This window comes from Dromaius novaehollandiae, chromosome 3, assembly GCF_036370855.1.
Source record: "Dromaius novaehollandiae isolate bDroNov1 chromosome 3, bDroNov1.hap1, whole genome shotgun sequence".
NCBI classification, from domain to species: Eukaryota; Metazoa; Chordata; class Aves; order Casuariiformes; family Dromaiidae; genus Dromaius; species Dromaius novaehollandiae.
The window spans coordinates 63,561,030-63,582,393 of NC_088100.1; the positions used below are offsets into that span (position 1 = coordinate 63,561,030).

The 21,364-nt window shown below is 41.6% G+C and overlaps 2 protein-coding genes across 8 annotated transcripts in view; one reads left to right on the forward strand and one right to left on the reverse strand.

Annotated features, from left to right (window-relative positions):
- MYB (MYB proto-oncogene, transcription factor) overlaps positions 1-10,045 on the forward strand; it is a 29,110-nt gene extending 19,065 nt beyond the window's left edge. For all 7 annotated transcript variants that reach the window (XM_064509010.1, XM_064509015.1, XM_064509016.1 and 4 more), the window contains one exon: positions 8,612-10,045. In XM_064509010.1, coding sequence (XP_064365080.1) covers positions 8,612-8,728 — 117 coding nt within the window. In that variant the 3' untranslated portion in view covers positions 8,729-10,045. The remainder of the gene's footprint in view (positions 1-8,611) is intronic.
- Positions 10,046-16,125: 6,080 nt separating this feature from the next.
- AHI1 (Abelson helper integration site 1) overlaps positions 16,126-21,364 on the reverse strand; it is a 121,588-nt gene continuing 116,349 nt past the window's right edge. The window contains exon 25 of the mRNA XM_026119977.2: positions 16,126-16,587. Coding sequence (XP_025975762.2) covers positions 16,312-16,587 — 276 coding nt within the window. The 3' untranslated portion in view covers positions 16,126-16,311. The remainder of the gene's footprint in view (positions 16,588-21,364) is intronic.

Genomic DNA, 21,364 nt, shown 5'->3' on the forward strand with positions numbered 1-21,364 from the left:
GGATGGTCCCGTCAATGGTAGTTGCCTGCATTTCGCTTGTAATAGAAATGAAGTGTTTGAGGCGCCTGTAAAGTAGGGTCTTTTGATCTCTGGCATAACAATGTTACATTTCCTACTATCTAAAAATAATTTTACAAGCTGCTATAAACGAAAGTGGTTGTTTAACCTTCTCGCCCAACTCATGCTGATTCTGGTAAGGAAGTTTACACAGTCAGTTCGTGGGCCAGCCTGGATCCTATTCTTCGGTCCTTGGTCAGGAAAAACCTTTATAATTTTGCTCGGAGTTAAAAGTCAGTTGTTCCCATTGTTTGTCTAAAGAGGACTTTTCCTTAAGTAGGAACTGAGTAAAAAATGACTTTGCAACTTATCTCAGTGCTTAGAACCTGTTAGACTGAAAGAAAAAGCAGTAGTAAAAAGCCTCAAAAAATATTTGATATGCAGCCTCTTGGTGTACTAGTATGAAGAAAAGACTGTTCTCCCTGCTGGTCAAGAAATGTTGAGTGCTTCAGCTGAAATATAATTGTAAATGAAGAATGAGGCTAGAGGTTTCTGTACTTCTGGTATAGATGACTTTCTTCAGAATGAAATGCAGATGTTTTGTAGCAGTGCAGTATGAAATGTCGATCATTGCGTGGTCTGAATAGTGCTGTGGGTAAAACATCCACAGGAAAGTTTGCTGAACCTCACATGAGAGGAGCGCTTGACCCCTGCTGCTCTGAAAGCATGTAGAGTAAACGTGTGGGTCTGCTTTGTGCCGGTAGGAGTGTGCTGCTGCCACCCGCCCAGCGCTTCCCCTTGGCCCCACAGTGGGAGTACACATGTGTAGTTAGGACAGGCTGTGTCTGAGGGGTGCGGAGCAATTGGAAATGTTAGCATTCGTACTTGAATTTCCCTTTCTGAACAGTTTTCAAGTGTTATCACCCTGTGCTTACTAGTACATCATTTGTTTTGTTCCGTATACACAGACACAGAGCTATAGCCATTAAATCTAGGCAGGTAGAAATGAAACACAGTGGAACTCATCTGGGTGAAATTTAATTGTATCTGCATATGTTTACAGTGCTGCTGTTAATATTTTGGGCCTGATCTAATAGTTCTTACCTAGGCAAATTTCCACCGACTTCAGTCCAAGTAAGGATTATAGAGCATTTTGCACCTTGGATGTATGCATGGAGAGGGAAGAGAGAGAGAAAGTGCGCACGTGTGCTCTGAACTTTTTTTTTTAATATGCTTGGTACAAAGTTCCGAAAATTACATTTTCTTTTAAATTTAAACTTACATAAGAGGGAAATAGTACATTATCAGCTTGCAGCATTTTTCATTGCTTTAATAATTTGCACTGTGTTTACTTAAAGAAAAGATACTTGGCTGGCATTAAGCTCAGAAAAGTGTCTGATTACTTGCGCTTTTGCTGTTCAACTCTGAAGCAGGCAAGAATAACAAATATTCAGAGCAACCTCAAAGGGTTTGTTTTTTTTTTTTCCACTGCGTTTTGGATGCACAACTGATTAACCTTCATGCAGCTTGGCAAATGATAGTTGATCATATCAGATAGCACGATATGAATCACCATCACTTAGGAGGAAGAGCATGTCACATAGCTGACCTTCAGATCAGGGCTGGATGGGGATTGTGCCAGCTGCATGTTGTTGACCTCCCATGTAGGCAGGCACAGCCTGACGTGAATGGAGGCAGCTGAGCCAACCCCCCAGCTTGTGCAGTCTCAAGGACATGGCACCCGCAGCTGGGTGCCACCCATGCTGTGTCCTGGGAAGAAGCAGGGTCCCCATGCTTGGACGCGTGATGGGGACAGGCCTGCAGCATGGACCACCAGCACATGCTCTTGCCTCCTGCGCAGTGCTGCGCCGTGTCTTCAGTCGTCTGCATTTGGCGTGTGAGGCCAGGTAGCTAGTTAGAAAAAGCCTCCTTAGTAAACCCAAGAGGAGTTTGGACTTTGTCTTCATTTGGTCTCTGTGTTAAGTCCCCGTAAAACGCCGCATGTAAAGGCGGCTGCATGTAGGATCATCCTGATAAGCTGTGAGGCTTCAGCCAGCATTTTTGTCCTGCATGAAAAGTGTCATGGTTGGGCATTGGGTATTCTTAGCGGCAGGCATAGGGGATGGCTCACCATCCCCATGTGTTTGCTACAGAGTGAAATTAAACTTGCACTTCATTGCATGGATCCCAAACACTTTTGCTTTGTATAGGTGGAGTTAGTTACAACCAACATCCTATATTGTTGTCACTCAAACAGTACCCCATGTCACTGCAAGGCGAGTTTGTCCTCGGTAGAAACTTGGAAGGGTTAAGATTTTGGGATAGTGTATGAAGCCCTTATTGAGGCAGACTGATCATCTGTATTGGGCATTTGCTTGAATACTGCCTGATAAGAGGTGGTTGAGTAAAAACTATACTTTTGGCCTTTCCTGTGTAAAAGTCATGCTTTATTTCATGTTATATTCTGTAGCCAGTCAAACAAGTAACAGTATATAAAGCAAACTATCCTAACAAGTATATTTCAGCAGATAGAAAAATAGGCTAAATCCTGGACCATCCACCTAACCCTGCAGGCTATCGAAATACACCATGAAATGGAACCTTTTAAGAAAATAGCATTGCTTTGATATCTTCTTCTCCCAGTAACAAAGGAAATAATAGAAGGTAAAAGCCCTGCAAACTAAAGAGAGTGTTCTTAAACCCTTAGCTCCTGTCACTTTCCATTTTTTAACCACAGACTGACACGTTTCAGCTTGAATTTCCTGACTTTCAGTGGTTTGTGTAACCATCTTCATTTTCTTTAAAGAGCAAGTTTAAAGGATTTTAAAAGAAACTGTTACCCAGTTAACTTTTTCAAGAGCGTGAGCTGACATTAACCCTAATTTTCTCCATTTTAAAAAGTAAAATGTGGAGTTCTGTTTGCAGTTGTAAGAGAAAATACACAGGCAAGGCAGCCTGCCACCCTGAAGCAACAGTCTTTGGGAGGAGCCTGTCTCTGCTTTTCCTGCACAGCTTTTTTGGAGCAAGATTACAAAGTCTCATATTCTTCTTTCCTCAATCAAGAGGGGGTGGGAGGGACACAGTGCACTCAAGCCCGAGGAGGTTAAGATTTGCACAGCAGGGAAAGGCAACCATGAGGTTTTCCCTCGCTCATGTTACCACTTCTCGCTCTGGTAGCTGAGCTGTACATGAGCTGGGCTGTGCACAGCTGAGGGAAGCAGGAGGAAGTTGGAAGTTAAAGTCAGTCATCGCCTGTTCTCCTCCCCGAACAGCAGAATTTGGGTTGCAAACAGATCAGAAGTTGTTGCTGCCCAGAGTAGATAATAGTGTCTCCACTTTCAAAGGCTGCAGGTGAAGAAAAGTGGCAACCTGGCACTCTGCCATTTGCAGCAATGTGTTCTGACCCATGGATAAAAAAATTATTTATGGACAAAAGTAGCAAAGGTGCTGAATATCCTCGTGTGAGTTGCAGGTGCTCAGCGCATTTCCATCTCTCTCCCATTAATCTTACTTGGAAAGCTCATACATCTCAAATAGGAGTTTTGTGTGAGTAAGGGCTGCTGGGTTAAGTTCTTAAAAGCACCATGAAATACCTTGCTCTAGCATTGGTACCAGGCTTATAATAAAAGCTGAGAAATTGGGCCATCTTAGTCTCTCACATTTAGCAAGCTACATTTCTGAAAAACTGGATAGACCACAGAGTTTAGGAAAAGGCTGCCCCATGTCCCAGGTGGGAACTAACGATGGGAGCAGAAATAGTGGTCTGTTTCAGCAAGTGAAGTACAGTTGGTTTATGATCGCTTGAGTTTGTCACTAATCTTTACTATCCGGTCTTGATAAGTAAAAGGGCTTCTCTTGGTTCTGCATCCTTACAGAACAGAAAGCCAAACTATTGTACATGAGAGGCATCATTTTCTGCTAGGAAAATGCTTTGCTTAGGGCATTGATCTCATTATTGTTTAGGAAAGAACACAGCATTTCTGTTTTAAGCCTTCTTTTCAATGGTGTGTTCTGCAAATTATCCATACCATGTAATTCTAAGGGAAAACTGGCACATAGGGCTGCTTCTTACAGTAGAGAAACAGGATAAGAGACCTTTTAGTAGCCTGAATATTTTAAACATTTCGGCTCTTTTATTTTTAAATGCCAGTACAACTAGTCTAAATTCATGCAAATGTATGTAACACCAATAACTTTGATGGAGTTGCTGAAGATTTCTGTCAGCATAGCTGAGATAAAAATTGCTCCTAGAGAGCTGAAAATCTATTTTTTAAAACAGTCCTTTGCACAAGGATTTTTCCTACACTCCCATCTGTGTGGGAGCTCTGTACTGCAAGACTGCAGCAATGTTTGGTTTTAGTATCCACTGCTAACAGACTGGGTGTCGTAGTGCGGGAGCTTTCTTAAGCCCTGCAGACAGCACGTAAAAAGGCAGTCCATGCTTTGAGTGCAGAAGGACCAGTTCTGTTGGAAAAGCACCTTTGCACAGTCTTTTCTTTCCTTACTCTTGTCTGTTTTCTCTAGATGGTCCAAGTTTTTATTGAAAGTGCTTTAACTGGATATCCCAGTTACAGCTTTGACAGTTTGTTTACAGTTCACGTCTGCCTGAGGGCAGTTGAAGGCACGTTACAGGATAAGTGAGGTAGTTTTGTTGCCAGGAGAAGGATGTACTAGTAGGATTACTGATGTTAAAAAAAAAAAAAAAAGCAGCAGGGAGAATGGTATAGCTAGAATTGTACCATGAGTCTGGGATTTTATGCTGTGGGAACTCATATTAGCTTACCTACCCTCAATTTTAACTTAAAGAGAAAAAAACTGTGTGAAAAATACAGCTATGGAAATACCAACAATAGAAGGTTTAAATTCTTTTAATTAACAGCTAAACTAAGAGTAGACTCCTGCTGTCTGAACCAATAAGAGCCTTACATGGAAAGAATTGTACCGTGGAGATCCCTTTCCTTCCACACTGACTGGGGATTTGGGTGCCAAAATGAACACCTCATGCTTAGATGGCTGTAGTTAAGCGGAATGAATCCAGTGCATCAGTGAAAACATGTCCATCAGTTTCAGTGGGTTTTGGGTCAGGCCTTACGGCTCCTAATTACAAAGCTTTTGTGTTTCCATCCATTGGTTTGCAGAGTTGGACCTTTAAATGAGGGTGGTAGTACGGGGGATATAAGAAGCATTCTCAAAAAGGAACATTTTAGTATTTGGTTCTGAACTGTTTTCCTGCTTTTTGCTTGACTCTCTTCACATTCCTTTTCTCTTTTGATGTGCTTGGTAAGCTCCGCTTTCTGCAGGGTGCTGACACTTTTCTGTAACAGAGCCTTGTCAATACTTGCTGAGATGTTGGCATGGAAAGGGGCATTGTGCTCCTCAGCCTGCAATTTGCTTTTCCCTTTTTGCTAAGCGATTCCTTAGACTTGTGTTGTTCAGACCCGGAAACTTGCTCTGCCTGGGTCGTGAGACCCAGTGCTGTGTGCCAAGAGTGGAAGTAAAATTTCTCAAGTTCAGACGACTTTCACACGTGCCTCCAGCGCTGTGCTGAGGGGCTGGCAAGGCTAAGGCATTGTGCTTTGCTGTGTGTTTGCTGCTGAAAGCCAAGACTTTAGAAAGAAAATGTTTATTAAAAATGCCTAGTTTAAATGTTGCCTGAGATCCAAAGGACAAATTTGAAACTTTGTTAGTAGTGATACTACTGCTTTGGGTCTAATGCTGCATTCTTTACTGGAGCAAAACTCCTATCAACTTCAATGAGACTGAAAAATTAGTCTCTTTTTATAAATTGTCATAGGACAAAGAAGAAGAAGTGTAATGTATGTCTGGGAAAATAACACAAGGGTGAAAATTCTATTGGATAGATTCTCCCACAGTATCCCTACAGCAAAGCTTGAATAAGTTGGTGTTAAAAGACTCATGTTATGGATCTAGTTGATTTCTCCTGTAGTTTCCTATGTCCGCTCCGCTCTGCTTCCCTGGGCCACTGGAGACAGCCGACACCAAAGAGAGGGCAGAGGGTTACTGCGTGAGCGGATTCTGCTGTTCTGACATCAGGTTAAATGAAGACCAGGCTTTAAGTGGAATGAGTGACATGTAGCAGCCTGCTGAGATGTTGGAGATATCAGGATACAGATTGTTTTTTTCTTTTTTAAACACATGCTCGTTAATACAAAGAGCCCAGTGTAGATAGTAACAATTAAGACAAGTTTATGAAATTGGGATGCTCTTTGCCTGAATTTAGTTCCATTTTTTTAAATTGACTTACTGTGACAGATGGACTTTTGCTCACATATGTTTTCAGCTATTTAGGGTACTGCTGAACTCGCTTTTCTAGACCAGTGCATTGAAGCTTTGGAAGATCACAGGGAAATATTGGACACATTTTTGTCCTTTGAAATGATGGATGTTCTGGAACTGCCACCTGCTTCTGAGGTGTATAGACCAAATTTGACCTCTAAGTAAAACCAGTGGCATTGTACCAGAGATTAATTTGGTCCCTGATGCAAGTGCCTCTAAAATAATCAGGTAAAATATTCACAGGTGCCTACATCCCGCTGAGGACCAGTAGGAGATTTTAGGTTCCCAGCTGACCTAGGTGCCTTTGAAAAGGTTACCCTGGAAGCTGTGTAACCAAAACATGAAAGAAGCTGTGGCATGTCGCATACATGTCTGCAGCATGCAAAAAGTATGTCACACCTGCTCTTTGGCTGCGGTGTGTACCCCAGGCTGAGCCACCACATAAGGTATACAGCCAGGCCAGGTCGAACCCATGTAGGAAAAAGGTGTATAGCATGTTTGTTCACTTCACAGGTGCTTCTGTCCCACAAAAAGCTACAGAAGCTAGTGATTCAAAGCCTGACCTTGTTCTCCTTCACCACAGGGAGCTCTTTCTGAAACTTGACAGGAGTTTGGTCTGCAAAAAGGCAACAAGAGCAGAGACATTTAGAGCTTGTATATAGAGAAAAGAAAACAGTGTATAGGGAAGGACGGCAAATGTATGTAGAGGACTAGCGTGCTTGCCCTTGTCTAAGTCACTCTGCTTACGTGTTCATTGGGTCTGTCTCCTTTGACTGTAAACCTCCAGGGCAGCAAACATTCGTACCAAGACCTTGACTAGGGTGTAGTTTTGAAAAATTGTCTATATTTAATAGGTCATCCAGCCTTTCACTCTGCATATGTGTCAGCTAACCCTGTTTCCCGTCAGAACAATGTTTGCTGTACATTCAGGCTAGAGAATAATGTAAGGCTCCTCTTACGCTATTGGCAACTAGAAGGAGCAGGATAAAGAGCCGTGGCTAGGTAGTCCCCTCGCCGCCCACGCCTGGGCAGTTCTCTTAGCAGACAGTTTGCAGTCAAGTAATTATGTTTCACCTAGTGTCCTAGATGCTGGGAAGGCTTTGGCCGTCTGGTTGAGTAATATTCAACTTCAGCTGCAAAGATGAACCTTGTCAAAAGCAGAGGAAGACAAGAGATGGGTTTCTCCTGACTTGGGCTTGTTGATGGATCTTGGGCTTAGACCTTCCTAATCTTCAACAATACTGTGATCCCCTTCTTGGCAGACAGCTTGCAGTTGAACACAGTTGTGCTGAGCTTTCTGGAATGCAGGCTATTCATACCATTAGCTCTATGTAATAATACCGTTTTTATTCCAAATTTAGTGAATATCTTGATGTGGAAAACAAACACAATGAGTAACTGAAAGAGTTGAAGAGAAAAAAGTGTGTATAAGTGTGTGTACTGGTAAATTCCTGGAGCTTTGAAATTTCAATACTGTTTGTAGCTCAAGGCAATGAGAAACATTTCACTTGTGTAGTTAGTAAATAAATACAGTGTGCACAGCCCTCTGTGCAGATATGTTTATCTCACTTTAACATTATACTAAATGGTGTCTCTAACTTCCATAAATACCACAAGAAGTGAAATGGCTTGCATGATAATTAAAATGTTGTTTCTGCTGAGAGTTCCCCCCCCGCACGTCTTCTCTTTTGCCAGAGGAGCTCTGCTGATGGGCATGTGCTAATCGCCGCACACAGGTGAAGGCAGCTTCGAGCAGGGCCTTGCTGTTGACTGTGGTCAGGCTGTCAAGATTGTCAAGTCTGTTTAGGGAATACAGAGGCAGAGCAGCTGTATTTCTAGAGTGAAGGCTCAGCGGTAATTTGTGTGTGGTTATAGCACTCAGCATTATAATTGAGGGTTTTAACCTGCCTGTGGCCTGTTGACTGTAAAGTCCACCTGCAAATAAATTCTCCTTTTAGACCTTTCGTGGAAAGGAAAGATTAAAGGCAAGGCTATAACTATGGCCTTGTAGTGAAAAAACACTCTAAATGGGAGCTCAGAAGATTTGAATCCCAGCCCTTCTGGCATGCTTTTGTACAGGTCCGCTGGTCTTCCTCTGCCTCAGGTCACTAACTGAAAAGTGGGGGTAGTATTTTTTCTCAGCTGTCTATTGCATTTAGATTTTGATTTTTTGGAGATGGGACAACATCCCATTGGGTGTTCGGGCAACACTTACTGACAGCAGGGCCAAGCTACAGCTGGGACATTCAGAGGCTTACAAGCTAGAAATAAATCCCCTGATCTTCACCCCAAATCTCTCTGCCTGTTTTTAATTCAGCATCTGAACAACGCTTGGGAGTCAGCGTCCTGTGGAAAGATAGAGGATCAGATGGCCCTTACTGATCAGGCACGCAAGTACATGACCGCGTTCCCAACCCGGACTCTGGTGATGTAAAAGGGTCTACGGAGAAGCATTATGGTTTTCAGAACACTTCACCTTCACTGGGAAATTACTGTTCCTCTGCATGAAAACTTTTCATGAATGGGAGAAGAGTCTATCTTTGTTGTGGTACAACAGTTGGGAGCAGCACGAAGTGCATTTAGTCACTGAGCATATATATTCTTGTTGGATTTCACCCAACTTAAGAGGTTTTTTTTTTTTGAATAAATGATACTTGCCTAAATTATTAGGTATTAAGATTTAATCAGTTATTAATGATCTTAAATGCAGGCTTATAATAAAGAAAATTTTTTTGTACTTTTTGAGATCAAGCAGACCTAATACACCAGTATTGTTATTTCAGTGATGTGCTATCCAGGGGTGGGGTTTTGTTTGTTTCTTTTTTATTTTTTTTTATAATAAAAGAGCAGGTACTCAAACAGATTTATTTTAAAATCACTGAACAAAATGCGTTGGTGTAAAATACTGAAGTGAAAAGCATTACTACAAGCGCTAGTCTGTGCAAAGGGGGAAACTGATCAAGATCGTGAATGCTCAAACATCCATGCCGCTTGAAATACTCTTTCGTTCTGTTATGGTTCTAGACCATTATACATTGTGTGTGTCTGTTTGGGGGGGGGAGTTTTTAATTAGCTTGCTTTAAAAAATATTACTGTATGAAACATAGATTTATGAGAAAAATTATATTTTTATTCAGTAATTTAATTTTGTAAATGCCAAATGAATACTGTGTTTTGCTGCTACAGACCTTAGTGTGTAGACATGCTGCTAGTGTAAAAGGAGCAGTAGAGCTTTATATGGAAAGAAAACAAATGTTGATGTTAGCTAATTTGACTATGCACTAGCATTTCAGACCTTTTTATTGTAATTTTTTTACATCATTTATATTTTTTCCCTTTTTTTAATAAGCAATATTTTTGAACACTGTTTCTGGGAGATTTTTTTTTTTCTGGATATGTTGTTTTGTTTCTCATTGGTTTGTAACAGCATGCATTGCACCTTCATATGTTTGGGAGAACACTGTCTTGTTCATGTTGTCTGTTCTGTTCCGTGTCTAGCTAATTGTTCCCTAACATGGGTCTTGTGTACTGAATCAGATTCTTAGAAATATATGGTTCTTTGTACTGCCATACCAAATCTTTATCGATATGGCAAAACACTGATTTTATTTTATTTTTTTATTGTTTTTTTAATAACAGCCTCTGACTTTGCTGCCTTAATAGCATTTGGTGCAGCTTCATCTGCACTTAATTTTTTATACGACAATGTACTGCCTTGTAGATAAATAAAGTGTGTTCTTTTTTACTTAAACCTGCATAGTCTCCTGATCTTGTTTGTCTTTAATGTTTTGGCAATGTTGTTATAGGCAACCATCAAGCCAAGAAGGTTTTTTTCCAGCAAACTCAGAAAAGTAAGGTATAGAGTTTTGCATGCCATAAGTAGCCTCAACATCCTCATTTCTCATTGATTACTATGGGAGCTGAAGGAGCACAGCACAGAGTGGTAGGTGTTTAGCACACCTACCATGATCTACAGGTACCACCTCAAGCCATGATCTACAGTGACACAGAAGTCTAAGTCAGCTTCCACTGCTGAGCAACTTTACTGCATCTTCTCTGGGAAAACAGTGTTCTCCCAAGATACTGGTGCATTTGTTTTCTCCCATCTAAGGCCTTCAGATCAGGAACCAACTGAGTAAGAGCAGAATATTTTGGAGCTTCTATACTACTGTAGGACAGACTTTGTCACATTTGCCTTAAGAAACACAAGATGAAAATGTAATGGGAAACATTGATGAGTTCCCCTGCACAGCAAATGATGGTGCAGACCTGCAGAGCCTCACGCAGTGCAAGTGCTGAGGACTTTCAGCCTCAGGAAAGCTAGAGAGTAAAAGCAATTGGCTTCTTAAAAAGAAAATGATGCAACTTGCCAGAGAAGAAAAATCATTTTGTTTAGTAGCTTGAAATTGCATCCTCTGCTGAAATTCAAGTTGCTGCAATTATGCCAAAGACATATTGATGTTCTTGAGAGCTGCTTTCAGCTCTGTGAAGGAAATAATTCATCATAAATCAAGGTCAGTCCAAATAACTCTCTAAAGGCCAGTGGTGAGAGCTAGGGCGGTGTAAAAGCTCTGTAGCCTCTCATGGGAGAGTCCTTGCCGTTGAGGTACCGTGGTAGGTGGACTAATAATAACCTATGAGGAGCCCATCGGAGGTTTTCCCCGGGGTCTGAGAGGGCCACGCCAGCATGGGACCATGGCGCTGCTGCTGCTGGGCTCCTGGGGGTTTTTTCGCAGCATCCCAAGAAGCGTCACCCTTTCGGAGAGGCGCTTGAGCTGTCCGGGTGCCCAAGGGCTGCTGTGAGGAGTGGAGAGGAAGAGACGGAGGAACCATTTCCCACCTCCCGTGGCCACTCCATACTGAGGGTACCCAGCGGTGGCTCCTGGACCCCTTGGCTGATTCCCCAGAGCTGGTGCAGTGCTCCTAGCCCACGCCATGTGCTGGCTCTCGCACTGCGTGCCAGAAAGGAGGTTTTTCCACCCTCTGCATGGTCCTCCTTTGGGTGCTTCTCAGTCCCAGCTGTCAGTGCAAGCAGGCGGTGGTGCTTGCAGCGGCTGCCTCCGTCATCAGGGTCGGGGGGGGGGGGGGGGAGCCCCGAGGGGCTTTCAGAGTGGTTATCACAAGCAGGACCCAAGAGCTGGGTCTGGATTACAGAAAACAGGAAGTCTGTGGGAGCACTTGTGTGTGTGTAAAGGTTGCAGGCTTAAGCCATAAAAAATGCTTGTGCAAGATGTGGGAGAGGACTGCAGGATTTCATGGTATGCAACCTGGAAAGAGGGAAAGTTCTGTCTTTGAGGCATGCCACAGCTTAAGCAACGTGTTACAGCTTAAAGAAATTAAAAAAAAAAAAAGGAAAAAAACAGTAAACTTTCAAAAGGTCTCAGAGGCAAAGCTCTTGCCTTGCAGTGCTCCATCTGTAACTGCACAAAGCATGGCTGGTTTGAAACAGATGGATATCTAGTGTGCGGTGCAGAGCTGTGCTGGGAAACAGAGGCTCACCCTGCAGGTGCCCAATGTAAGGAGCTTTTTTTTCCTTTTTTTGTACACCTTGAGTTGCTTTAAAACCCATTTTAACATGCAAAAACATTTTAGTAAGTGTCTTCTTGATGGGCACGCTTAATAGCTAATGCAGAGGAAAATGTTTCTTTTTTCCCCCCCTCATTACATTGAAAATGCAAAACACTTGGTAGATTAGGCCTGCTTTGCATATGATTCTGCATGCATGTGGCCCTCAGCATGAACGAAGCAAGAGGCTTTGTCTGAATGCGGTAGCCCAGGGACCTGATCATTTTTTCCCACCAATACTCAGCAAGTTTCCTTTGCAACAAAGTGCCACCACCTCCTACATGTCTTTCTCACACAAATAGCCCCACAGGACCGTATTCTGCTTACAGTCTAAAATATGCATCTTTTCAAGGTCCAAGAGCAGTCCTACGGGTCTGCTAAATGTATCTATCTCGAGTATAGGACAGGCAAGACCTATCCTCTGACAGGTCCAAGTAAATGGTCTTAGCAAGGGATATTTGGCCTTGCGTTGGCCCTTTGTACAGGTGTATGTCTATCTCAGACTCATTTAAAGCCAGAGTAACCTAACAAAATGAAGGAAAAACAGGTTCAGTCAAGTTCCCTTTTAATGGAGAACAGATATTTGGCTCAAATTCCTATTAACCTTTTTCTTCGCTGTAATTATAACTTAATAATGTTGTCGGTGGGAATTCTTTTGATTTCTGAAAAGAATTTGAATTATTATTTCAGCATGTGCCACTAATTAAAAGTGAAGAGGCAAAGGAGGCAGTGAAAAAATAAAGGAAAATACTAGAGTGCGAGGTGTTTCTCAGCAAGACTATACAATTCTCTAGCTCTCCTCAGCATATCGTTCCTGAATAAAGAATATGCTGTGTGCAGAGACCCAGGGATTCAAATCCCACAAGTCCTACCCCTCTGACAGCTATCAGCCTAAACAGAAAAAGAGCCAGATCTTGGACTGTTTTGGGATAAAACATTACAGATTGAATTAAAGAGTCAGACTTTGTAGTTAGAAGCTAAAATAGCAAGTCTGCTGAGGATAAAGCACAGAGCACAGCACTGAATATACTGTAGCACAAAGTGGTCTTTCAAAAAAGCAAGAAGAAAATGTTTATTCTCAGTATTTGCAATCTTGATCTTCATTCAGGGCAGCTAAGCCAATGGCTACCAACCCTTCTTCAAGCCCAGGAGGTCTGACACAAGCAAAAGATGTTTTGTGAGGTGGTGATAACAGCATCACAAGCGTCACCTTTTCTCACTCCTGCACATCTTACTTCTACATCACCCCTGATTTGGGAGAGAGATGATGACAAAGGTCAGAAAGGAAATTTGTTCCTAGAAAACTCTTTAAAACACGTCAAAAACAAAAACCCCAAAAGTAAAAAGAACCCATTAAAACATTTCAGTTTGGAAAAGAAATAATGATTTTGAGGCATTCTGTTCTGTATCCTGCTTGGCTTCTCATTCCCTATTACAGGTGGAGTCAGTCAATACCCCAGACATTGCCAGGATCAATGCAGTAGAGACATTGCCAGGATCAATGCAGTGGCATTTTACCTGGACAGCCAAAAAAAAAAAAAAAAAAACAAAACAAAACAAAAAAAATTCAACAACCAATTGGCCACATCTTTCAATCACTAGCATAACATTTTAATTCAAACAGAAGCTGTTATTCCTGACCAATTGCACTTTGTTTGCCTCTTTTCTTTGAACTTGGTGGCGTGGATGTCTCAGCAGTTTTCACTGAAGCCCCTGGTAGCAGCATAAACTCACCTGCAGCTTTCTTCTCTTGGTGACTGTCTGTTGAGGGTAAGATAACAAAGATAGCTCAAAAAGGTCCAAATTCTGCCTGAAGACACGTTTGCAAGCTGGCATGGGTTATACAACTCATTATTAAAAAGTGTAAAATGTACCACTCTGTTATTATTTGCCCATACATTGTGATTTTTTTTTCAGTCCCTCTTATGGCATTTCTAGAAAGCATTTTCGCAGTTGACTTGAATATCAGAACAGTTGCTGATTTTTCTTTTTTGATTTTTTTTTTTTTTAATTGAGTCTCTGCTTCTCAGACCAGATGGATTCACACTTAGGGACTTGTTTGGCTTACAGCTAAGGACATTTCATTTCATGGGGAAGCAACTTTTACTACTCGATTAAGTCACTAGTCATCACTGCAGATCCAAAATTCACTCTTGGTACACATCTGTCAGATAATGTTCACAAACAGCAAAGAAGAAAGCTTCAGGAAACTTTCCACAAACAGATTTCTACACTAACCATTGCGGCCAGCGCTGTATCTCCCAGCTGCTGCCGGCCCAGCTGCAAGGTTGCCTTGGGAGCCCCGATAAAGGCAGAACCTTGAAAGGGTGAGTGCAGGTGTGCTTTAATAGGTGCATGTATCTCTATTTGCCGCCTCTAATGTTTCATCAACTCTCTCATCAGCATATATCAACATGAGAGTTATCTAAACTTGAAGGGATGCAGTAGCAATCTAAGCTATGGGTTTTTCAGTATCTCTGTTTCTAATAGCGCAAGACAGAGACCTCAGAAGTGCTGGCTCAGCCTTCCTGTGCAGATAGAGGTGTGCGCTGTGCTACGTGCACGCACTGCTGGCAGCGAAATGTGAACCTCCACAGGGCTGTTTGTTAGCTCTTACCTTCCCGACCAATGCTTGCTGCACATTACACAGGCGTTTAGGAGTTTGACCTGAACCCTGCTGAAAATTGAGTGAAAAAAAGTAGCTGGTTTCAATGATCTCAGTGTGGCTCCAACCCACACTTTGCGAGGGTGGAGAATATTAATAATTCGTTACCCAGAGCAGACCCAGCCCGGCTACCTGGCACTCGGGAAAGGCACCCGTGCACTTACAGTGGTGTTTCTGTTGCCCACCAGGTTAGGGGCTTGCCTTCGCTGAAATGCAAAGGCAGGTTATGACCATCCTCAACTCCCATTGGGCCACGAAACCCTCGAACTGGGGCATGAGTAGACCCAAGCTGGGAGGCCCATCGGGAGGCACAGGCTGAGCCACATCACATGGGGAGCCCTGCTCCACCACTGCTGCCCTTGGTCCCTTCTCAGAGAGCCTCCAGCATGCCCGGGGCAGGGAACGGCTTCTCCCTTGGCCCCACGGAGACCCCGCAGCAGCTCAGCCGGCATGAGGGAGCAGTCACTCAGAGGGAGACGTCTGGAGCTAGCGCAGAGTGAGGCACACCCGTAACTTTCTCTGCCCAAAGAGGTTAGAGCAATCCCTTCCTTGTCAAACTCCGGTTTGTGGCCACATCTGTTAACAGAAAACCCGTAACAAATAAAATCACAGCTCAATCAGCGATAATCTACAGACCTGGTGTGCTAGACACCCCTCCATGACCACCCTAAAAGCCAGTGTTTTCTAGCTCAGCTTTTCACAGCATCCAATTGGCAAAACTACTGTCTGAATCTCCAAAAAGCCCCACTGTGACAAGAAAGGAGTGAACCTGACACACCTGCCCCACGATTTTGCCACAGGCATCATATAGCAGCATACTCACCTACCTGATGACTAAAGTAAGCTGCTGGATTTTTTTTTTTCCTATTGTTAAGTTGTCACTTCAAAGGTTTGCTATGCTGTCTGTCTGATATCCAAAAATACCTGTTACCACCCTCTCTGGCAGCGGATCAATGGAGCAACTAGCTTTTTTATATGACAGCTTGAATGGCTAGAATGTGAAATTTAAAATGATACCTTGGTTTGCCTTCCTAACTGTCAGAATGGTACAAGCTCTTCTTCCTTCCTCTTTAACACCCGTAACTGACTTTTTTTCAAAGGATTTCCAATAACAGAAATCAACTTTTGTTTAAAGGAAAGGAAGTTGTCCAGAATACTTTTCAGTTCAAAATCTGTTGTGTACTCTCTTGAAGGTGACACTGATGGTGTTAAAACTTTGGCCTTTTTACACCAAGTAGGTTTTTGCACCCTAATCCAGACTTCCCAGTAGAATCAAACTTATGGGAAGAAGGATAGCTTAATTTTTACTTAACAAGGTTTGGACTTAGTAAACTTTCTATTATTAGTTGCACACATGGGTTGGCATAGAGCAGGTTAACCTAGTTCTGGAGCACTGTTCAGGTATTACAGCAGTGAGGATGATACGAGGAGCTGCATATAGAATAACACAACAGAGCAGCACAATGTGTTGCCCTTGGAGTTTCCAGGTCCGTTCTCAAATATTGCTGTTGAAGTTCCTGGATCTCCTGAGGAAGTTTGCAATCTTTGGAGAACTGCAGTAAGCTAGCAAAGGAGAAGCACTGACTTGCCCCAGAAGGTGATGATTTTCCTTTGTATTTATTTATGTAAGTGTGTATATACAAGTGTGTATATATATAGCTATATATCTATGCAGCTATATATCTACTTACTTATACTATTAAAAACAATAAGGACGTTTTACCAAAGAAGCTCAAATCCCAGCCAGCAGGCAGAATCTATCACAAGTTGTATATAGCATGCTTGCATCACGGAGACTCTTGGCCAGTAGGACAAAAATTATAAAGGAAAAAAATAAGACAACTGTCATAAAAAGAGAAAATGATCCAAACAAGAGATTGCTGTGAGAACATTTTCTGTGATGAGAACTGAAACTGCAAGTCACTGGTTTTCATTGAAAGCAATTCAACCAAGAGTTTGAAATCAGTCATGTCCCCTAACTGATGAGTCGTCTGAAATGTGCCATCTTCCAGAACACATGGATCTTGAGATCTCTCAGCTTCCTCATTTGTGATCGCAGATTTCTGTGAAAGGATATTTCACGGTTAAAATGAAATTATTATTAATAATAATAATAGTAAAGACACCAGGAAAATAAAAACAACATACACTGAAGTTGTCCAAATCATTTTCTTCTCCCCAGTGAATAATGGATTAGTTTTTTTTAAGATTTATGTTGCAAGTGATTTCACACAAAGATATTTATATTTGAAGTTAGGCTGGCAGAGGTTTGTCTAGATACACTGCATTTTAGAGCAGACTGGACTTAATTTCACAATCATGTTTTAACCTAATTCCTGCATGCCTGATGCAAGAGGTTCCAGTGAAGTCAATGGGAGTAATCATGTGAATAAGACGAGCAGGATTCGGCCTGAAAAATCCCTCCTACCCTTGTTTGTGGGTCAAGGTTGGTCTGCCTGGGGAAAAGCACAATGCAGTGCCAACAGTGAATGGCCTTTACATGGTCCATTTCCGAGAGATCTAATGATACTACCAAACCACCAGGACTGTATGCACATAATGAAAAGTGACAATGCATTCATTTGTGAAGGACATAAGACAGCCATGGTAGTTAGGGGGACATTTGCATAATCACATTAACTTTAAGGACCTACTTTAAAATTGACCTAACAAAGCCACTCATTGTTGGAAGCCACAGCTGTCCATGCTGATCTGACAACATGTTTGGGCAACTTGTGTTGTGGCCATCTTCTTCAGGAGGATTTAGAAAAGTTTGACTGAGAAAATCATGGGGTCCAAGGCATCCTGCGAATGTCTGGCATCCTATAGAGGTTCTGCTACCTGGGAATCTGTGGGTTTCTGGAAATTCCGGAAAAAACTCCGAAATTGCAGCATCTTCATTGTGATTGATGTGATCTGATACATTGCTCTGTTTTTCACAATTTTTCATCAAGATTGTGGGAAAAAGTACACACAGACTAGTTATTAACTGTTAAGAACAGGACAAAATATGGATAGTCGAAGCCCTGCTTATTGTAGGCTTGCCTGAGTTACAGCTAAGACACGAAGAAAAAACAGAGTTTTTAACTCCAGACATGACATTGCAGCCACACATTCCTATAACACTCGGGATAGAGTGGATCATTTTTGTCTTAATGCATGCCTTGCACAATAGTTCTTCCACACAGAATTGATGATATTCAGCCAAATATGTATCTGGCAGGTGTTAGTTAATAGAAAAATATTTATTCAGATTATCAATACATTTCCTGTTAGCTGGCCATATGCTAAGTTCTGATGAAAAACAGCCTCTTATTAGGTAAGATTTCGTCTTTTTGTTCTTGTTCATTTCAGAAAGGAAGCCTTGTCCACCTTGAAAAACATAATATTTGTTTTAAGTATTTTCAGGATTTTCGGTCAAGCAAGGTGGTTCAGGATTAGCTGCAAGGAACTCGAAGTTTCAGTTAGAGTGTGTCTTCTTTGAATAAAACTAACCACAGGTAAGAGAATGACTAGAATGCACATTCTAGACTGGAAAACGAATTAAGAGAACCATCGAAGAAAAAAAAGGTTTTAGAAAAAAGGGTTCAGCCCTTTCTGAGAATGAGGTTGAGAAAAACTGTATTTTCTTTTCCCTGTTAGGCCTAGTTAGCAAAGCTGTTAGCATAAACCCATGAACTTTAACTGGATTTTGTTTTAAATTGCATGTATCAGTGATTAATAAGGTTTGGTATCCAAAACAATTTAGTCTCCACCCTGTTTAAATACTTTTACATCCCTTTTAATTAACAACCCATTGCTTCCATGTCATGCATCAGGGACTGGAAATTTTGCAAGGGAGTATCTTTTGCAAGGGAGTATCTTTTGCTATTAGTCCCATGAAGATTCACACGAATTTGACCAAGGCAACCTCTGAAAATTTCATTTGGCACGGGAGTGACAGAGCCTCACTACAGTTTGGCAGATCCCCTCGCAAGCAGCACTCTCCCTTTCAGGCTGGGGGGCTGCAGCCAGCCCTCTGTGAGCATGCTGCTGTGCTGTGGGGGGTCGGTGTGGTGTCACCTGGCAGGTCAGCCTCATTTCTTGGCCTCTAGATGCTCCATCTGCCGTCCCTTGCTGAGCACAGAGGAGAAGGAAATTTCTGATGCAAATGCAGAGGGATGCAGTGCAAAGTGGGTACAAAGACTAGCTGGAAGCAATGGGAGTCACTGGTGAGGATCCTCATGTAAATGTGGGCATGAGTGTGTGTGTGCATACATAAATGTGACTGGGTAATTAAGATTAGTATTATAGTGCATATACAAAAAAGTGGGGAGTGAGAGGAGGGTAAATTAATTGCATGGAGAACCTCAGTGCTGACTCCCCTAACTTTGAAGTACTGCACTCCTAAGCCTTAATGATCTTTTAATTTATACTTTAAATGATAATTTTCCTTCTGATTATTCAAAAAAGATGGGCAACATTTTACACCAGCACTTTACATTCAAGCAAAGAAAAGCAATTGAGAAGATGAAAATGCCTGTAATGAAAAGATATGCAGAACGCACTTCTGAGCTAAGTACAGGTAAAGTGAACAAGCACATTAATACAGGCAAAGCTTCACTAACCACAGTGGTTTTTTATTTTAGGCACTTAGGACATCATGAAGATCAGCATTCTTTCCACATTACTTCTATCTAAACTTATTATGGCTACTGGAATAGCTTAATATTACTACAAGAGAAATGCAGATGATTGATAGATCAAAGATACAAATGGAATCTGGGAAACACTCTTTCAGAAACATCTATTTTGGGATGTTTAACACTGAAAGGAAATACAGCTTCATGTCATTTAGACTCACAAACATTCATTTTCCATGCCAAAGAAAGCCTCAGAGGTGAATAGTGTTGAAAAGGAAAGTGCAATGGTTGTGCAGTGCTGGCTTCTCATAAGCAAAATCAATCTTTGGCAAGGCAAATGACATTACACCTTTGTTTGATCTTATTTTAGGTATCCCAAGGATGATGGCAGTCCCTTGTTTATCTTACCTCAATATCAAGAACCATTATGTAATTCTTAGTTTTGGAAATCAGCATTAGGATGCTCATACGCTCTCATAGATTTGGATGTTCCTGAATACAGTTCTGTGGAAATGAGTTAACTAGATACTTCATTATACACAATGTCTTGCATAAGTTTGTGCTACCTTGATGGGACCCAGGATTGAATGAACATTTTTCAGTATGGCAAGAAGTACATGAGGATCCCGGGGACTTCCGTCTAGAAAAAATACAGTGCTTTCATAGGAGATACAAACTGAAGAGCATAAAGGCATGAGGAACTAGGGAATCCTTCAACTTGCTCAGTAAGCAAAGTACCAAATCCCTCCCTGCCTTCGGACATGTCCGGTACCACCTGTCTATCAAGAAAACGTCTGCATTCACACTACAAAACACATGCAATCAGATGCCATTCCCAGCATGCCATCACATGCAAACCCATACGATATGATTAGCCCTAACGAAAAACACAGTTTTACCATCTGAAAGGCTATCAACAAAACAGCATAGCATTTAACTCAGCCCTCCTCCAATAACTTGGCTCATGCAAAGTTTGTATGTCTAAAGAAAAATTTCTCTTCAGAAAGTCACATTTGCCTTTTGGGAATCAGTTGATTTGAGGTTAAAAAGTTGTGCACTTGTGTAAGTGATCGCAATTCATTTACCTCAGCTACCAATATTTGCTAACAGAGTAGAGTATGTCAGCTCCACTATTTTACACAGACTGTTAATACTACTGAGACAAAATGTGTGTGTGCGCTTGGAGTACAGTTTGAAATGATGGCGCATACTAATTCACAACAATATGAAATAGCCTATTTATGCATAGCACCCATTAAAAAAGTACAGGCTGTAAATGTTACAGTAAATTCAACCTGTCTGTAAGGCAGTGAATAACTAATACATCTGGACATAAAGTAAGGCATATGAATATCATTGTAACTGCTTTGTGTAAGCCCCCCCAAACCAAAGAGAAATAACGACTCATTTGTCTTAATGATACCAGTATTCTGCCAGACGTCAGATAAAACTGAAGAGTGGGGTAGAAAACTTAAAAACTCATTCATTCGTCATGAATGTAAGTACCTATCATCTATGATGAAAAAAATGACTTGTTTCTAATGGAGTAAGGCAAGGTTTACAGACAGAGCAATATTTTTATTGGATTAACAGATACAGCTGCTTAGACCAATAGCTTCTTTGCTTTTCTCTGTAGCAGATATCAGAATCTCACTTGCATCCCTACAGTCAGAGCTATGACAGCATTCATTAACTGCAGGAGACACATGGGAGAAAAGCGTTGTCCCATGTCTACATAGAAAGCTGGTGTTGTAAAATGAATACTGACAAGCCCCTACTACATAAAGTTATATGCGGCCACAAAACTCCACCTTAGAAAGTCCAACCACCACAAAATGCATAGGAGCACATAGTATATATAGCAAGGTAAGAGCCTCGGTCCAGCTCTTATTATATTTTGTCTTGTGCAGTAGATGTTGCTGTAGAGACAGGTGTGACCCACCTATAAACCAGCTAAATATGTTCTCTAGAGGTGGAGGAAAGGGAAAGCAGTTCTTTCTCTGAGGTACAACATGTCTTGAAATGTGAGATTTTGTTAACTTTTCTTAACACCAAATTTTATCTTGTGGTCAGTTACCAGTGTTATATACATAAATACACTGCTTAATAGACAGACTAGCATTGAAAGGTAATAGGCAGCTCAAAATAAAATAAGAAAAAAACCCCTAACTCTTCCAAAGCCCCCGCATATTTCATTGCAATGTACATGTGAGGTATT